The sequence below is a fragment of the Amblyomma americanum genome, chromosome 2 (genome assembly GCF_052857255.1).
Source record: "Amblyomma americanum isolate KBUSLIRL-KWMA chromosome 2, ASM5285725v1, whole genome shotgun sequence".
In the NCBI taxonomy this organism is placed as follows: Eukaryota; Metazoa; Arthropoda; class Arachnida; order Ixodida; family Ixodidae; genus Amblyomma; species Amblyomma americanum.
In genome coordinates, this window is record NC_135498.1 from 35,124,896 (window position 1) to 35,141,535 (window position 16,640).

General features: G+C 51.7%; 2 protein-coding genes across 20 annotated transcripts in view; one reads left to right on the forward strand and one right to left on the reverse strand.

The window, feature by feature from the left end:
- LOC144120974 (uncharacterized) overlaps nt 1-14,592 on the forward strand; it is a 59,687-nt gene extending 45,095 nt beyond the window's left edge. For all 19 annotated transcript variants that reach the window (XM_077653822.1, XM_077653827.1, XM_077653829.1 and 16 more), the window contains 5 exons: nt 3,440-3,555; nt 5,845-5,928; nt 7,649-7,839; nt 8,001-8,154; nt 10,740-14,592. In XM_077653822.1, coding sequence (XP_077509948.1) covers nt 3,440-3,555; nt 5,845-5,928; nt 7,649-7,839; nt 8,001-8,154; nt 10,740-14,116 — 3,922 coding nt within the window. In that variant the 3' untranslated portion in view covers nt 14,117-14,592. The remainder of the gene's footprint in view (nt 1-3,439; nt 3,556-5,844; nt 5,929-7,648; nt 7,840-8,000; nt 8,155-10,739) is intronic.
- LOC144120977 (uncharacterized) lies at nt 700-2,640 on the reverse strand. The gene has a single exon (XM_077653834.1). It carries the CDS (start codon nt 2,550-2,552, stop codon nt 831-833), a length of 1,722 nt encoding a protein of 573 aa, XP_077509960.1. The 5' UTR covers nt 2,553-2,640; the 3' UTR covers nt 700-830.
- Nucleotides 14,593-16,640: the final 2,048 nt, after the last annotated feature.

Sequence of the window (16,640 nt, forward strand, 5' to 3'; positions counted from 1 at the left end):
GAATTGGCAGAAGTGCCTCAACTTCACTCTGGCCATCATTTCTGCGTGTGGAGATAAGCCCAGAGATGTTCCACTTGCTCAAGAACATTTCGGGGGTGCCACAAACGAAGGTATTGTGTGGTGATGGTAAACATGCGCCCAACCTTCTCTTCTTCTTGCACTCGTGTTCTGGAACTTGTATGTGGAATCTTGGGCATTAATCAAGTGGGCTAATGCAAATTGCACATTACCTGCATGAGCACACTTAAGGGGGGACACTGGTCTTAGAGCTATTTTCCTTATTTTGAAGCCTATCCTGATGAAATCATACAAATTTGTTCAGTTTTTTATGCTGGTTTCAAATATGTAATTTTTTTCTTTCGAAGTCAATTAGTCAATGAAATAATTAATTTTCATTGTTCATTAATTAGTACCTCCGTGCAGAAAAATTGGCTCTATAAAAAATTATTTCTAATGCATGGCAACGTAGTACAATGACCAGAGAGTGCAACGATCGAAGCAGTTTTTTCATTTTACCCTTATTAGCAATTTTGCAGCACTTGGAATACCATCCTTCAAGTTCTGCCTATCATGCTTCAATGAACTTTGCAAAATAAAAAAAGTTTTGAAGGTTAATTAAAGAGTTCTGCTTCGATCATTGCACTCACTGCACTTCCAGCTTTCTTTAGCAAAAAAAAATACATCTCTGCCCATCATAGGTGCAGAGATATCGACAAACTAAAACAAGCAGGTGTCCAAAATTTGCGTTTTGAGAAAATTGAGAAAAACAAACTAGACATAATTTATTCAAAATTTCATGAAGATATATACATATTTACATTTCTTAAGGGCTAATAAGCACCAGGCATGTAGTCAGACTGCTTGGTTTGACTAGAATGGCGCTTTTTCAGTGCCTGATGCATGGTTTCAGTAGAGGCACGCTTGCGTGCAGATTCTGCTGTCCGGCGCCTGTCTTTCTCGGTCATCCTCCTGATATTATGTTGGCCAGGGTTCATACTGAGCTCGCTCAGTATTTGGAAAGATGCCTTCAGGTTTCCCGCATTGAAGCGGACAACAGCCTCTGCAACGGCTGCTTGAACTGAAAACAGTGAAGCATGTCTCTCCTTTGGTGCAAGCGACCATATCAGCGAGTGCAGGCTTTCATTATTATTTTGAGTTTTGCCACGCAAGCAACGCTGCAGTAGCTTTGGGTCTCCCAAGCGCTCATATATGGGGAAAAGTGCTTTGCACACATGTGGCGGCAAATTATACCTGTGCTTGGGAGCGGGCTCGCCCTTGGCTGCAGCAGCGTTCTGGCGGCACCATGAGTTTGGGCCTGTTGGGCACAAAGTGTGGTTCGCTGCACTATCATTTGATGTTACATGATAGTATGTCGCCATCACGGCCTTGTGCATGGCTCCAATATCTCCAGCATGGGATTTCAGGGCCCAGCTGTAATATGATGTCAACTTAGTGACAAGGTCGCCTGTTAGCTTTCCTTTGCCACTAAGGCTCTCTTTTGCATTGCCTTTATGCTTGGCAATTGCATTGCGCAGAGCCGTGCCCATTCGCTTCTGCACATGGTTCGTGCAGTCTTCTTTTTGTATTTTTATATAGCCATACACAGACGATTCTTGCAGTGCAAGAAATGTGCGGCTATCGCCATCTGAAAGGACAGTTGTGTATCTAAGGCCATGTTTTTCCCATGACCTTTCGAATAACACAAGTCCTGCCTGTACTTCCATTTCACCGGACTTTTTGTCCGTGTTTTTTTGGCACAAGTGGCTGTCACTCCATGCTTGATAGGACGGGTCGTCGTCCTTAGGCCCGCGCTCGCACCCGGCACAGAAATTGCTAAACACAACGTAATCCAGGACGAGCCCAGTAAAAAGTTCAATCACTGCACCGACACCGATGCGGGATGAATGACCCCGAGTCATCCACGAACCATCAAAAGAGACGGAAATGTTTCCGGGGTTGTCAAGGTTCAGCTCGCGGTAGAGCTGCCGAACAGAATTTGCGCTGTCCTTCAACACTTCTTCGGCTGCGCGTGTTGCTGCGGGCGTCAGCTTGCTTTTCACATAGCTCTGCCACGTTTTCGTGTGCAGGCCACGATGCGATATATTCATCGCAGCAAACACATCATTTAGCGCGGTTCGCCTATTTCCGGTACTTTGCATCGCGCGTGCAGCAAGAATGTTTACGGCAAACGGATTTATCTTTTGGCTGCCTTCCGCGCGTGGCGAGCTCCATGCCGACGCAGTGTCTCCGCAATTCACACACACGAGGGACAATTTCACCGCTAAACCATACTCGCGATTCCCTTTAGAAACGTGCACATCTCCGCCACACACTCTACACTTCACGGCACGCAACAGTTCGTTGAAGGAGTCTAAACTCACAATAGAGAAAGCACTATCGTCCGCACGGCGACCGTCTGTACCGTCAAGGGGACAGTCGTCACAGCTTCCGATGAAATCAAGCTTTTTCTTCGTCGCTGCAGTCGATTCCAGCTCCTGCAGAATTCCTTCCGCTTTTCGCTTATTTTCAAGCAAGTCCGAAGGCTGCAGCATCGTTGTGTCGCAGCGGACGCGGCCGCTGTGCGTAGACGTCGCTGAGCTCGTTAGGCCTATTTCGTCCGCGGGGACTTCACTTGCCACTGGCTCCTGCACGTTCTCGGAGCATTCGGGTGACGCAGGACGTTTTCGGAAGTTGTCACCGCGTGCGGACTTCTTCTTTTTGCCGAATTTATGGCGCGAACGAAATTTATTGAGAGGCATCGTTGGACCTCGGTCTCGACTGTCAACAAAATGGCGTCTTCGACGCTTCCAACGCTGGCTCAAGCAGACGATGCATGGCGGAATCCGCCAATCGGATGGCTCGATTCAGTCACGTGTGCTCAGCAGCGAATCAGACCCAGCATTTTTTGCTTTTTTGTGGCTCTTTTTCTTGGTGGCCACTGAGGGCTTGCAGCCAGCAATGGCGGGAAATTGAAGCCTAGAGAGCGCTCTTTCAAACGAGCCCAACATGGCCGCGATCGGTACGGTGGAACGCCGGCTCCGCACGATGAAAAATGTGCCGTTTTTTCGTCTGCTCCTGCGCAAATTCAGACTGCGCGGTGATCTAAACTCAATAATACCCTGAAACTACTGACTTCTGGAAGAAGAGAACTGGTAAACTTGGAGAATAATAGCTGAAGATTCCGAAAATGCTATTTTCAGAAAATCGGTTTTTTGGCCATTTTTTGGTCTCAAAGACCCGTGTCCCCCCTTAAGCTTAGAGTGAACACAAATTCGGGTGTTCACACCTGCAGAACCGCCCACTGCTCTTTGCACCTACTAAACAGCAGTCAGGCTTAAGTTTCCAGCACTGGAGTGCCTTGCATTTTTGCCTCGTCACATGTGGCGTCCATTTGTGTGCTCGGTTGACATGGGCTCCACCTTCTCCCTGGCATCTGCAGGTGCCCCATACCGACGTGCAAGACTCCCAAGCGCAAGATGAAGAGGTTACGACCGCTCCCGGCCAAGTGGTTGGAGCTCGACAAAGACCTCAAGGAGTCCATTAGCAAAGAACTGCGTAAGTGGAACCCACCTTTCCCCAAGTTGTTTGACAAGCTGATGTGCATCAGGAGCATGTGGATAATGGAATTTGTTTTATTTCTTTGAAAATTTACATTTAGCACTCAATAAATTTCACTGGGATTGACTGGGCCCCTGTGTATTTAGTATCGGCACATCCATTGTGTTGTCCCATTAGGACTATGGTGAACGGGCCTCGTGCTTTGCTCATTAGGTGTGCTATTTGCGCAGCGCTCTTCTCGATTGGTATGGTGTTAGCGGTTTCTTGTAGGAGGAGAGATCTGCAAGTCGGAAACAGCGAGACTGGGTGCTCTACGTAAGCTGCAGAGCTTGTGTTTCCCATTAAGGCTATCTCATTTTCCTCCACACCCTATTTGACAACACAAGCCTGCCATGGGGCTAATCCTAGCATGTTATGAAGCTGTTGTTTTCAAAGCATGTCACTGTATCGGTAGCGTTGCAGTGTGTCATCAGTTAGTACCGTAAAAACCGGACTATAGGTCGGACCGGAATATAGGTCGACCCCCTAACTAACCAATTCTAAAAATGAAAAAGATCTTCTTTCAATGGGAAAAGTACCGAAAGACATCCTTACTTTGAAACAAATGCGACTCGAGAGGTTGCACAATGGTGACAGTATTTAATTTCATTTAAATGCTGCTTGTATGTACACCCGGCAAATTTTTTAACAATATCGCGCACCAATCGGCCCGCGTGTTTGTTTCTGGCACAGGCAAGTACGGCGCTGTAGAGCAAAGCTCTCCTCTTCATGAATCGCTGCAACCAGGATGGCGAGCCTTTGAATTGCGCCCTCGTGAGTCTAGAGGCACGCGCGATCTCTGCCGCTTTCACGCGGATGCATTCGGCAGTCACAGGCAGCGATCTTGCTCGCAGCGCAACATTTCCTTCCTATTCTCGATACATTACGCAGCTTCTGCCTCCGCCAGTACTGAATGCTCTTTTCGGATACTCCAAATTCGCGCTGTGCCGCCAGGCTCCCGTGAGCTTCCTCGTACTCAATCGTGTTTTTCTTGAAGGCGACGGTAAATTGAAGGCGACGGTAAATTGCCATTAGCTTCCGCTTTGCATCTACTGAAACGCAAAATGGCGGCACTGCTGCTGATGGCGATGGTGATGGAGGCTGTTGACTTCAGCCACCCATTGTTGCAAGACTTCCGTATTTTTTCCGCCAATGGCCGGTATATAAGACGGGGGTCGACTTTTCACCATGGTTTTTTGAAAAAAAGTTCGACCTATATTCCGGTTTTTACGGTAGTTACTGTATTTGCTCATATTGAACGTTTTTTCCCTTGAAAAAATTGGTGCTTGTTCAGTAGGTATGTTTATTATTCAATTAAAATTTTCATCAGTTTTAGTGACTGATGTACTGGACACATTATTTGAGAGTGCATTTGTTGTGCAAGTATGGCAAATGATTGTTAAATTTGAAGCCCATTTTTCATTTTCATTACATTTGCTTCAGAGCTAATGACCCAACAGGCACTCATTCAGTTGTGTATTGTTTCTGAAGAGTGGTGCCCCGGAGATTATTTTCAGCAGGCCTGAATTTGCGGTGAAGTGTGGCTTGCACCAGATGATCTGTGTATGTGATGATATTGCATCACAACAGAGCAAGGTTGCTTTAGCTTTTGGAGTTCTTACCAAAGGTGTCTTTCCATTAGTGTGTTCCAGCTTCCTGCATATTTTTATGTGAAATATGAATTTTGTGACCTAACAATATTAAGAATGTTATAAAATTTGCTCTACAATGACAGCTTTGCCCACATAAAGAGAGAGAGGTTTTAATTTCAGCAGTCTTTCAGTTCTCCACTGGGAACCGTGTGGTTGAAATCCAACCTTGTGAAGTGTTTCTGTGCCGCAAATTCATTGTGTTGCGAACTTTGTTTAGTCAACTAAGGCTAAAAGCTAAAACAAAGGTGCGCTCTGGCAGAACGTCTAGATTTGTTTGCAGTGTCAAAATAAAAAAAAATTGTGCATTGGAATTGAAGTCCTGCCCATTGGTGCTCTAGAGCTTCATATCTTCCTCGTCCCCTGCTTTTGTGTGTGCGTGTGTGTGCGTGCGTTGCTGCGCACATTATTGTTAAACTTTATCTTGCCTTATTTCAGCACGTTCTAGGTAAGCAAACTCCGATAGGTGTGGAAGACCCGATTGTTGCTCGTGGATATTAATAGTACGCGGCTTTGTTAGGCTGTGTGTGTGTGTGTGTGTGTGTGTGTGGGCTGTGGTGCAAGCTTTTCCTTTTGTTTCTTCGTGCTGGCTTTGCAGAGATCCCAGCAGGGATTCAGAAGTGTTGCTCTGCATGCTTCAACAGGATAACTCGCAAGCTGGATCCACATCCTCAGTCGGAAGGTAAGAAGAACGAGCATCACCCACCCTTTGTGCCCCGTTCATTACCAGGTGTGCTTCGCTGTGCACTGCATGGCAGGCAGTGAAAGGTTTTTTTTTTTTCTTCTTCTCCTACAGACACATTTCGAGTGCACAGAGAACGTGCAAAGCACTTTCAAAAATGCCGCTTGGTGGTGTGACAAAATTGCTACGAACTTTTAACTGTAGTATTAGATCTTTTTGCCATGTCTGCACTTGTTGTTGAGGGGATTTTCAAACTCGCAGCGTTGCACAGATGGCTGCTGCTCTTTAATATCCCAAGTGAAAGGAATAATGTAGGATGGCACTGGCACTCTTTTGCTTATCTCTGCTTTTCCAGGCTCGCCGCTCAGTCCTAATTGTCAAGTCACATTGTCCGCAAGTTTGGCCATCCTCTCAGTCTTTTGTGTGTTGTGTGTTATCGGAGCATGACTTGCAGGGTGCATTTTCTTTCATTTTTATTAAGTTTTTTTTTGTGATTAAAGCTGCTGCTACAAGTAATTCCTTGTCAACTCTGTCGTGATTTGCTTAACTTCATGGTTTTGTCCTAGTTCATGCATATAGGCTGCAAAGAAGACAATGACTTGCATGCGTGAAGTGCAAATAAAGAATTTTTGCATCTGTGAGCCTCTGTTGCTGGTGTAGGGTGAACACGTTTAAAGCATGTGACTCCTTACGAACACGAAGCTTTCTTTCTCCTGTATAAGTGCACCTTCCACACAACATGGTTCTCCATCAGCAGCTGTGCTGTTGCCATCAGCATTTACTGTCACTGTGCTCATGTAATTCTGCATGCAGCACTTGCAATGCAGGGACATTCTCATGCCTATTGTAACTTGGGGGACATTTGTAATCAACTGATTTTAAGTGGTTTTTTTTTTTTTTTGCTACTGTGGTTTACTGGCAGTAAACACAGCTACCAGTATACACGGCAGATTAATCACCACCGAGGAAAGTCGCTGTACATGTGCAAGCAGCCTGGGTTTGGAATAATGGTTACATGTGTCTGGGGAGGGTTGTTGAGAGGAAGGGTTGTTCAATTTTGAGAAGGGCTAGATTAGTTGCATGGTGTCTCATCGACATTTGCTGTGCCCTAGCAAACACTGTTGACTATTAGCTAATGCTGAACACTTGAGCTTCTGTATACATGTGTAATTGATAGCAGCATGCCCTGGCACTTACGAGATTCTTTTTGTTGCACAGCTATGCCATAAGACACTATAGCATGGCTTGATGAGTAAGTACAGGCAGTCTGTTGAATTATTTACTCCTTTCAGTGTTCATATTTTCTTTTGCTCTTTTTTTTATAGTGGTCTGAACAGTACAGCTAACTTAATGCCCACTTATAAATGGTAGGCCAAATTGACTTTTTTTTTTCTTTTGTCATTTCAGTAAGTCTAATTGTGAAAAAATTTTCTTAGAGTAGCAGTGAAGTGTGGAAGGGCTTTGCTTACTGTTATGTGTGGTCTTGGTGAATGCTTAGCTGTGGGGTGGAAAGGCCCGATCGCTGTTAACTAGTGGTATGCGCTCATGATGGATTGCCCCATGGAAGCTGTGGTTGCTGTGACACTGTTTATTGGATCACTGCAGCCCATTGGCACAGCACAGTGAAAGGGGACAGGGTGTGTGCGTTTGATTGCCATTCATGACAGCAGAAAAACTGCATCTTCTATTGTTAAGTGACGTGTGTGGTGCACTTGTGCAGATGTTGGAGACAGCTCCCGGTGGACAGAGGAAGAGATGGAACAGGCCAAGCACGGACTTCGGGAGTACGGCACGGACTGGACGGCCGTGGCCTCTGTCGTGCAGAGCAAATCCAAGGAGCAGTGTCGCAACTTCTACTTCAACTACAAGCGCAAGCTGGCACTCGACGAGATTGTGCGAACCTTTCGCGAAGTGAGTGGGGCTGCTTTGACGCTTCTTCATACGCTCTGTTGTAGGCATGGGCATGTGGTGAAGCTTTAATCGTGTCTGCCATCAACAGTACAAGTGGTGCTCGCTCACTTGGGTCAAAATGTGCCAAGCCTTCCGACACAGCTCTCCCCTCTTCTTTTCAGACTCAGGCCACTAAAGAGGATGGAAAACGACAGGTGACTGACGACGAAGACAGCGGTGAGACGACGACGAGTTGTGAGGAGGACAATTGTGTGGACCGCTGCAGCAGTGATACTGCTAGTGCCAGCAGCCCTTCGGCCAAGCAGATGGATGAAGGTAGGACCTTTGCATTCACTTTGTGTGGGCTCCTTATGTAAATGATGCTGAGAGGTGGGTGGGCTTTGCAAGGGACAGTCAAGCAGCAGTGGTAGGGTTGTTAAATGTAATCTTTGCATTTTGAGTCTTCTCTTCTCGTAAAGTGTAAGGGGTATAAATTTGTACAAAAACCTAAGGTGAAGTATTGTCAGGGTTACAGTCAAGCATGGAAATCGCCTTTAACCAAATTGGCTTTTTTTTTTTCTTTTGACCATGGTCAACTAACATGATTTATGGGAAGTGCAAAAAAAAAGCTGTTTAGTGAGGGAAGGAAAGGTGCAGTAGTAGTAGTCTCACTGAACACTTGAGCTGCAGAACACTTAAGCTGCTCTGTGAGGAAACGAACCGAGGGAGTGATAGCACAGAGAGATTCCGTAATGGAGGGCTCCACCTTATTTACCTGCATAATTTGTGCACTTTTTTCTTAAATTTAAGGCTTAAAAAAAGGGATGTGCAAATTACCGGGAACATGTTCTAAAAACTCTACAAAGATAATAATGCGGAATGTATATGGTATACTATCACCGCGTATAAGTCGGCCCTTTGCGCTCCTCACTGGCAAAGGAATAAGAAAATAAAACAGACCCCCCCCCCCCCCTGCCTGCCACAGATTCACGTTGTGTAGTTCCCCGCGTGATGGCATGCATGCAGCTCGAATTAATAAATGCAAAACGATGAAGTTGAAAAGCCAGTAGTGAAGAGATAAATGGAGATACAGGGCAATAAAACGTGCACTCCTCTTATGTGGCCCAACTGACCAGCGGGCAACAGAACAGGCAGCGATTCAGTAGTTTCGGATTCTGGCACAATGTGTGCTCCGGAGGTTACAGGAAGTTTCCTCTCGCAGCCATTAGTACGGGAAATCGACCGGAGGGAAATCGGCTGGAAATCGGCCGCCGACACGAGACGGCCGAGCAAATGGCGCGCAGTTGCCTTTCCTTACTGGAATCAATTTACAAACGAATGAAATTTTTTTTGACACGCTCTCACCTTTCGCGGCTGCACGCGGTGGTGCGGCTGTGCGGATTTTCCCAAGCCTGCCCTGCACGCACCCGCGTGCAAGCTGGTGTGCTTGCACAGCAGGGAGCTCAAAATTTGCAGTTCTTTTTTCAGAAATTCGGGTAAAAAGTTGTAGGTGTGCAAATTATGTGCGGCCTGCAAATTACGTAAATACAGGATATTAATTTTGGCCCCCTGAAGTTCTTTAACATCTTTTTACATTGATCTGCACACAGATGTTTATGCATTTGACATCCATTGAAATGCAGCCGCCATGGCTAGGGGGGATCGGTTCTGTGACGTTCTGCTCCATAGGAGAATGCTACGACTGATCTGCATATATACCATATTTATGCGCATAATTTGCGCACTTTTTATTCAGAAATTAGGGCTCCAAGAAGCGGGTTCGCAAATTACGCGGGGATTACGCGAGCGTGACTTAAACAAACTCCACATGGGTCATAACGCGCAATATAGGTATGGTGTATGTTGCTGTGTATACGTCAGCACCCGGACCCGCACCCCACGCTGGCCGCCCCCCGAAAAAAGATCGCTCTAAATGAAAGGCCACCCCCCCCCCCCCCCTCCCCCCTTTGCGGGATGGCACGAAGGTGCATGCATGAAGCTCGATAAGAACACTAAAACAGCGTCATTGCTTGCGGCCCAGCCAATTGTTCGGTAGTTCCGGATTCCGTAAGTTTGCTTTCGTAACTTCGTCCGGGAAAACAACAGCAAATCAATTATCACACCACTCGCAAAATGTACACCCGGCCAATTCCTTAACAGTACTGCGCGAGCGTGGACCAAACTGCTTGTCAGTGCCTTGTCACGGCGCGGAGCCAGCGAGAATAGCCACGTGCGCTCAAGTTTGCCAACACAACAATTGTTGTCTATGGGCAAACTTATGCGCACGCGGTTATTCTCGCTGGCTTCCCCGCTCCGCGCCGTGATAAGGCACTAACAAGCAGTTTGAAACTTGCCCTATAGTGATATCCCATGGCAAGACACGACTGAACTACCAAACACAAGCTGTCAGAGCCACCAAGAAAAGCGTAGCCAGCAGTCGAGTCACATGCATCAGCCAAACAGCGGTGTCGGCTCTTCTATCAGCTGCCGATCCTCCCCAGAAGCGCTGCCGGCCGTTCCGAGTGGCGATGCCACTGGTGCTGCCGTGATTGTAACAGCGGCCTCCGATGCCACCATGAATGCCCAGTACACAAAATATTCAAAAAAGCTTCCGAACAAACACACGGAATAGCTGAATGCTACTGGGTAGAGCCATAGGGTAGAGCCTGCGTGCATGATGGTGGTCTAGTGCAGCACGGTGTGTAAAGTATGTGAGTGAAAAATTTTTTTTATAAACCCAGATGATGATACGGTTTGCCGCTCTGTGCATTGTAGGAAGTGTAGGAACAGTGCATAGCTGTGATTTCATCCGGACCTCTCGTTGTAAAGCAAAACATAGGCAAAGATTTTGCATGTTGCGCACAGACTTACTACTATGGGCAGTGTATAGAGAGCACTGTTGCATGTCTGCCTCTCTTCAGTTTCAGGCTGGGATGACAAGCCAATACCTACACGGCCAACTCTGGCTGTGTCATCAGCGCCAGTGCACCATGCAGAGACATCTTCCAAGGTGCCACCAGACTTAAACAATGGCCTTGAGGCGTCCGCAGACTATGACAGCAGCGCGACGGTCAGTGCCGATGAGGGCCAGGGTGCACCAGAGGGTGAAGGGTCTTTGCGGCATGCGGGCCCCCGGGGCGGCCCGCCAGACTCCAAGGAGGCCGGCCACGAGGGCCCCACCTGCATGCGGGACCTCATCTTCCAGGCCATTGAGATGACCCTGCAGTACTCGATGAAACCCGGCCGCAACGGCCCTCCTACGAAAGAGGGCCCGTCAGAGGTGCCGCCACAGCCCAACACGGTGACGCCCGAGCCCGCGCCACGCTCGTCGCCATACCTGACAGCCGCTCCCAACAGCCTGGCGCATGCCGAGGGCCTGGTTGCCCAGTTCCCCCATGTGGCAGCCCCACCGCCCATCACTGTGTCTCGGGATGACGAATATGAGGTGCAGGACTTGAGCAAGAAGTCCTCGCGGGAGCCCAGCCCACCCCGGGAGCTTCGGCGGGAGAAGCTGCCACCTACGCCCTTTGCCACGGCCTACTCGCCGCAGCCGTATGTGCCAGCTGCCCAGCCGCCGCCGGCCCACTCGAATCATCTGCGACGGACGCCTGACCCGTCGCCGCAAGCCCTGTTCGTGCAGCGCCCATATGGGCCCCCAGAGCGGCCTCCACCACACCTGGTGGCCCAGTCGCTGGCGCCACGCAGCCTAGCCAAGGGTGGCAAGAGTGCTGTGCCCCCGCCGCCGCCACTGGTCGCCGCCAGCAAGCCGCCGCTGTCGCCCAAACTCGTGTTCAAGGAGAAGCCCTCTGGCTCCATCACCCAGGGGACGCCGCTAAACCAACCGGCCGCTGGCAGCTTCCCACCACGCTACGAGGGTCTGCTGCGGCTTACGCCGCCGCAGGGCAAGGAGGCCTCGGCCGCCGGCTCCATCACCCTGGGCACGCCCGTGCCGCACGACAGTGCTCCCAAGAAGGCCCGGACGTCTGACGGCCCTGAGGCCCGCGTGTACGACCCAGCTGAGCAGTACTACCGAGCGCCGGGTGGCTTCCAGGGCCCGTTCCCCTCTGGTGGCTACTCGTCGCCTGGCTTCCGGCCCAAGTACTCGAGTGAATCTCAGCTGAGCAGCAACCAGATCATGATAGACTTCAACACATCCAAGCAGATGCAGATGCGCCGGGGCTCATCCGGTGACTCTCGGGCCTCACCGCAGGCACGGGACTCGAGCCCCGCGCCGGCGCTGCACCCAGTCTACCAGGTGCCGTACTTTGGGGCGCAGGGCGGGCCGCCGCCACCGCCGCCAGTGTTCCTGCAGCATGCGCCTTCCGTGGAGCGGCCTCCGCCGCCTCCCGACGCTTCGGGCGGCTGGGGTCCCCCCAGCAAGCCACTGGGCCTGCACCAGGGGGCTCCTGGTGCTGTCGGGGCCCGCCAGAACGTGATCCGCAGCGTGCCATGGTCCACGGCGCCCAAAAGCGTCATCCAGGCACCAAAGGCCGGCTCTCCACGTGCCGATCTGGAGAGCCCCGGCCGCCGGGTGCAGTCTCCACGCGGTCAGCCATATGCCGTGGTGTCACCCTCCAGCCACGACCCCTTCACAACGTTGGTGAATGCGGCGGCCGCGCAGCCGAGCCTGGCCGTGCCCAAGGAGGACCAGAAGCCCCGTGAGCGGCCCGCTGTGGAGGGCCTGGAGAAGTCCCTGCTCGAGATGCACCAGAGGCCGCGGCAGTTCGGCGACATGCCGCCGCCGGACTTCCGCGTGGGGGCCGCCGCCGAGGCAGAGCGGATCCGCGCTGAGGAGCGGTTCCTTGAGGCGCGCCGTGGGGCGGCAGAGACAGAAATCCGGCCGCCGCTACGGCTTGCTCGGGACGCCTTCTCGCGGGAGCAGTTCGAGCGTGAGATGCGCCAACAGGTGTCCAAAGACCCAAAGCCATTCCTCAGCCGCACGCAGCAGGCAGAGCTGGACAATGAAGCGTCGCGTATCTTCTCGCAGTCCTTCCAGAAGGACAGCCCCAAGCCGCAGGGCATCACAGCTGCCAATCTCATCGACGCCATCATCACGCACCAGATCAACCAGAGCACGGAACCAAAGCAGAACCCAGGCGCCATGGACACCATTCTGTCGCGCTACGGCGAGCCCAAGGGCGCCTCGCTACCGCCCCGGCTCAAAGCGCTGCCTACTCGCGACGAGGTGGTCACCATTGAGGATGGGCCACCGCCACCCGCCCGCATGGAGCCCGAGAAGGTCATCACGCTCAACCAGCACATTGCCGCCATCATATCCAAGAACATCTGCAACCCGAGTGAGGGCGGCCCCAGCCCACTGTATAGCCGCATGCCGTCAGACGCCTCAGAGCGCATGGCTGCCGGGGGCTATGCGCCGGCGGCCGAAGTACCCACCGCACGCACGCCCCCTGAGGCCGACCACCCACAGACATACCACAGTTGGAAGCTTCGCAAAGCGCTGCAGTCTGAGAAGGAAGAGCGCAGCCTCATCCGGAACCCGCAGGGTGTGCCGCCCTACGTGGAGCCCATCTCGCCGCCGGGCCAGCCGTCCCCAGGACCCCCCGAGTGGGGGCCGCCGCACAGCATGCCCCCGAGGTCCTCGGCCGACACTGTTTCATACCTGCGGCCCTCTCTGCAGCAGCAGCAGCAGCAGCAACAGCAGCAGCAGCAACACGTGGGCCTGTCTGCACTGGACTATGTCAAGAACCGCATCGTCGAGGTGATGCGCACCACGGATGAGCCTCCAACGCACAAGGGCGCCCGCGTGCCCGACCACCCCCCCGAGCGGCCACTGAGTGAAGGCGGCCACCCGGGCCACCCGAGCCCGTCCTCGGGTCCCCCGCGCCCAGCGTCGGCCATCGAGGCTGGCCACCCGGACTGGCGCGGCGGCAAGTTCCGTCCCCGGTCGGTGTCGCCCTCGGGGGGCGCCGCCGCCGGCCCGCCGCCGCCGCCACACCCGCACTCCGCCTCGCGGCCGCCGTCCCACCACCAGCACCGCGACGACGGCCGCCGCGAGCTGGAGCCTGTATCACCGCCCCGGGCCGAGGGCCGCTTCTACCCGGCCCCGGCGCCGCCGCAGCCATTCCCGACGACGTACGCGTACCCTTTCTCAGCGCTCTCGGTGCGCTCTATGGCCGTAGCGCCAAGCAACCCGGTGGGCAGCAGCGTGGCGGCCGGCGGCGGGGGCCCCTCGTCGCTGGCGTCGGCGGCGCCAAGCGCGCCAACTTCCGTGCCCTCGTCCTCTTCTTCCTCGGTGCTGCTCTCGTCCCAGTACGAACCCTTGTCAGACGAGGACTGACACGACGCGACGAGTGTGCTTGCCTCCACCACCACCACTCACTGCCTCATCTCTCAGCTCAAGTTGCCGCCACGACGACGACGCTCCCCGGGGGGGACTTGTACAAAGGGGAATTTGTATACTGTGGGGCGTAGACGCGATTGTGACCCGGGCCAAGGGTTTGGGACCCAGACACCGCCCCCCTTCTCTCTATCTCTCTCTCTCTCCTGCTCGCGTGTGCGCGCTCTTGTACATTACTGTCTCGTTTCTTCTCTGTTCATCGTTTCTCCACCCCTACCTTTGTTTTTTCTTTCTTTGTGGGCGACGATTGTACATAAGTTCCGGACATGTCTCCTCGCGCGCTAAGGTTATTTTAAAAGAACACGTTCATTCACAGAGAACAGTTGGAGTGCTGACGTGCACGCGAAGTGTAATTGTCTTGTTACCTGTGTTTTATTTTTTTTTTTTGAGAAAAAAGAATTACCTTTATCATGCGACATTGTGTGAGTCTGGAATCACTTGTGGTTGTGCATCGGACATTGTTTCCATTGTCATCAAGGTTAAGGACATTTTAAATCAAATTGTTCCGCTTTTTAGTTAAGGATATTTTTGTTAAGGACTGCTTTGCAATTAATGTTTTTAAGTTGTGATCCTGCAGGAACAAAACGGAAAACGCTATTAAAACTGCCATCCGTTACCTTCACGGAAATTGCTGCTCGACAGACATACGGTTGGATCTTGACTGTTTTGCTGTGTCCCCACAGCATGCGTTTGAGTTTGACTATAGCCACCAGGCACACAATTCATTCGCCAGGTGCACCATATCGAATGCTATGGGGAAGGAATTCCACATGTCACTGTTGGTACTAATGCGGGGTCTAAAATAAGGCAAAGCTCGAATGTTTTGTAGGCTGTCTGGGTTTCATGCACTCAGTGCTGTTTTGTCACTGAGGAGGACTGGAAATTGCATAAAGCATTGTATATAATTGTCGGATAAATCTTGGCCCCTTGGTGGCCACGGGGCAGCTGTGTCATTAGGCACACCACAGTGGTGCCGAAGTTGTTCACTTGTTTCGGTATCGGCCTAGGAAGTGAGCACCACTAACTTGCAGGGAACGCTGAAATATGGCCACTTGATGTTGCCTGTGGGGGATTGCTACCTTCTCCTGCATTGCGATGCTCGGGCACTCGTCACGTTGGAGCAAACTATGGAGACACTTATTCAGGTAGCTGCTGCGCATGAGCAGTGACCTGGTGGAGATGCGCACCTGCCACCGTGCATATTGAGGGAGGCACCTGGCTTGTCCAGCGTAGAATTGGACTAATCTCCACTGTGCTGAAACTCTGTTGAACCAAACTGTGGATTCGTAAGTATACCGTGTGCGAGAGATTTGGTGCCATTGTGAATGAGCGTGTTTCGGGTACGGCTGCTGAATGTGCGCAGTGGCTCCGTGCCTGATGTGAAAATGCAGAGTCGAGGCGTGCGTGGGCTATGGGCGTAGCGTAGGAACCATATAAATGTAATGCCCAAACGATTTTAGCAGTGCCGAGCAGCATCTTAATGCCATAAGTGACGCGAGAGTGTACAAACTTATGGACTAGAGCTCCGGTTTTCGATGCATGACCCGTAATGAGTTCGGCATCTGGTGCATTATCTGGCGAGCGTTGGGCTCCGTGTATTAACGCGACAGCGTTAAGGGCCCCGTGCCGCAGAAAAGCCGGTGTCGGCGTAGGCGGCTTTGTCCGTGAGCGAAAAATCCCAGAAGTGTGCACGTAGCGCCATCAGGCGCCGCCCACTAAAACCACTCTCTCTTCCTCGCAATGTACCCAACTGCCCCAAGACGGAGCGCGCGACTGGGAACATACAGGATGTTAAAGCAAGAAATTGCCAAAGAAAATATGTGATAATTGTAGGGGAAGCTCTTTGTTGTTTGAGGCCAGGACGGGAGTTTTGCGGACTAAGACATAATAGAGTCCGGTACCACGAGATAGACGCGTTGTGCGCTGCGTGCGGAGAGGAGGAAACTGCTGAATACTTGCTAGTTTTCTGTACAGGGCTTCAAACTGCAGTGGAAAGCAGCGGGGCTGATTTATGCAAGGCATTGTGGTTTAAGGACAGTGAAGGGAAATTGGATTTTAAGCGGGTAGAAGTAACCAAGCGAAGGTTATCTGATTGGTGGCTAAAATCAAGACGAGTAAAGGCTAGGTGGCTTGAGCCACCGCCCGATTTAAAGGGTATGCTGACAAATGTTTTCCAATCCAATAAAGGGTTCAGCCTTATCCATCCCGCTCGTGTCATTCGGGCGCAGTGGGGCCGCGCGGGGACGCGGGAATCGCGCGGTGAGCGGCGAATAACGCAGCGCACATCCAAGGCGCGTTCACCACGAAGCTTGCGGCTTGCTACCCGTTCGTTCGGCGCGGAAGCTGTGCTGGCGTTAGTGGCATCGGGTTTGTCGAGAACGATGTGCCGACGAACTACGACTGCAACTTGGGTACCGCGCGTTTCGGCAAGGCGCCTGGCAGCGCTTCTACGTGGTTTGCCGCT

What these genes read in the sequence shown, in the direction of transcription:
- LOC144120977 (XM_077653834.1), bottom strand. Translation starts at nt 2,552, where the DNA reads ATGCTGCAGCCTTCGGACTTGCTTGAAAATAAGCGAAAAGCGGAAGGA.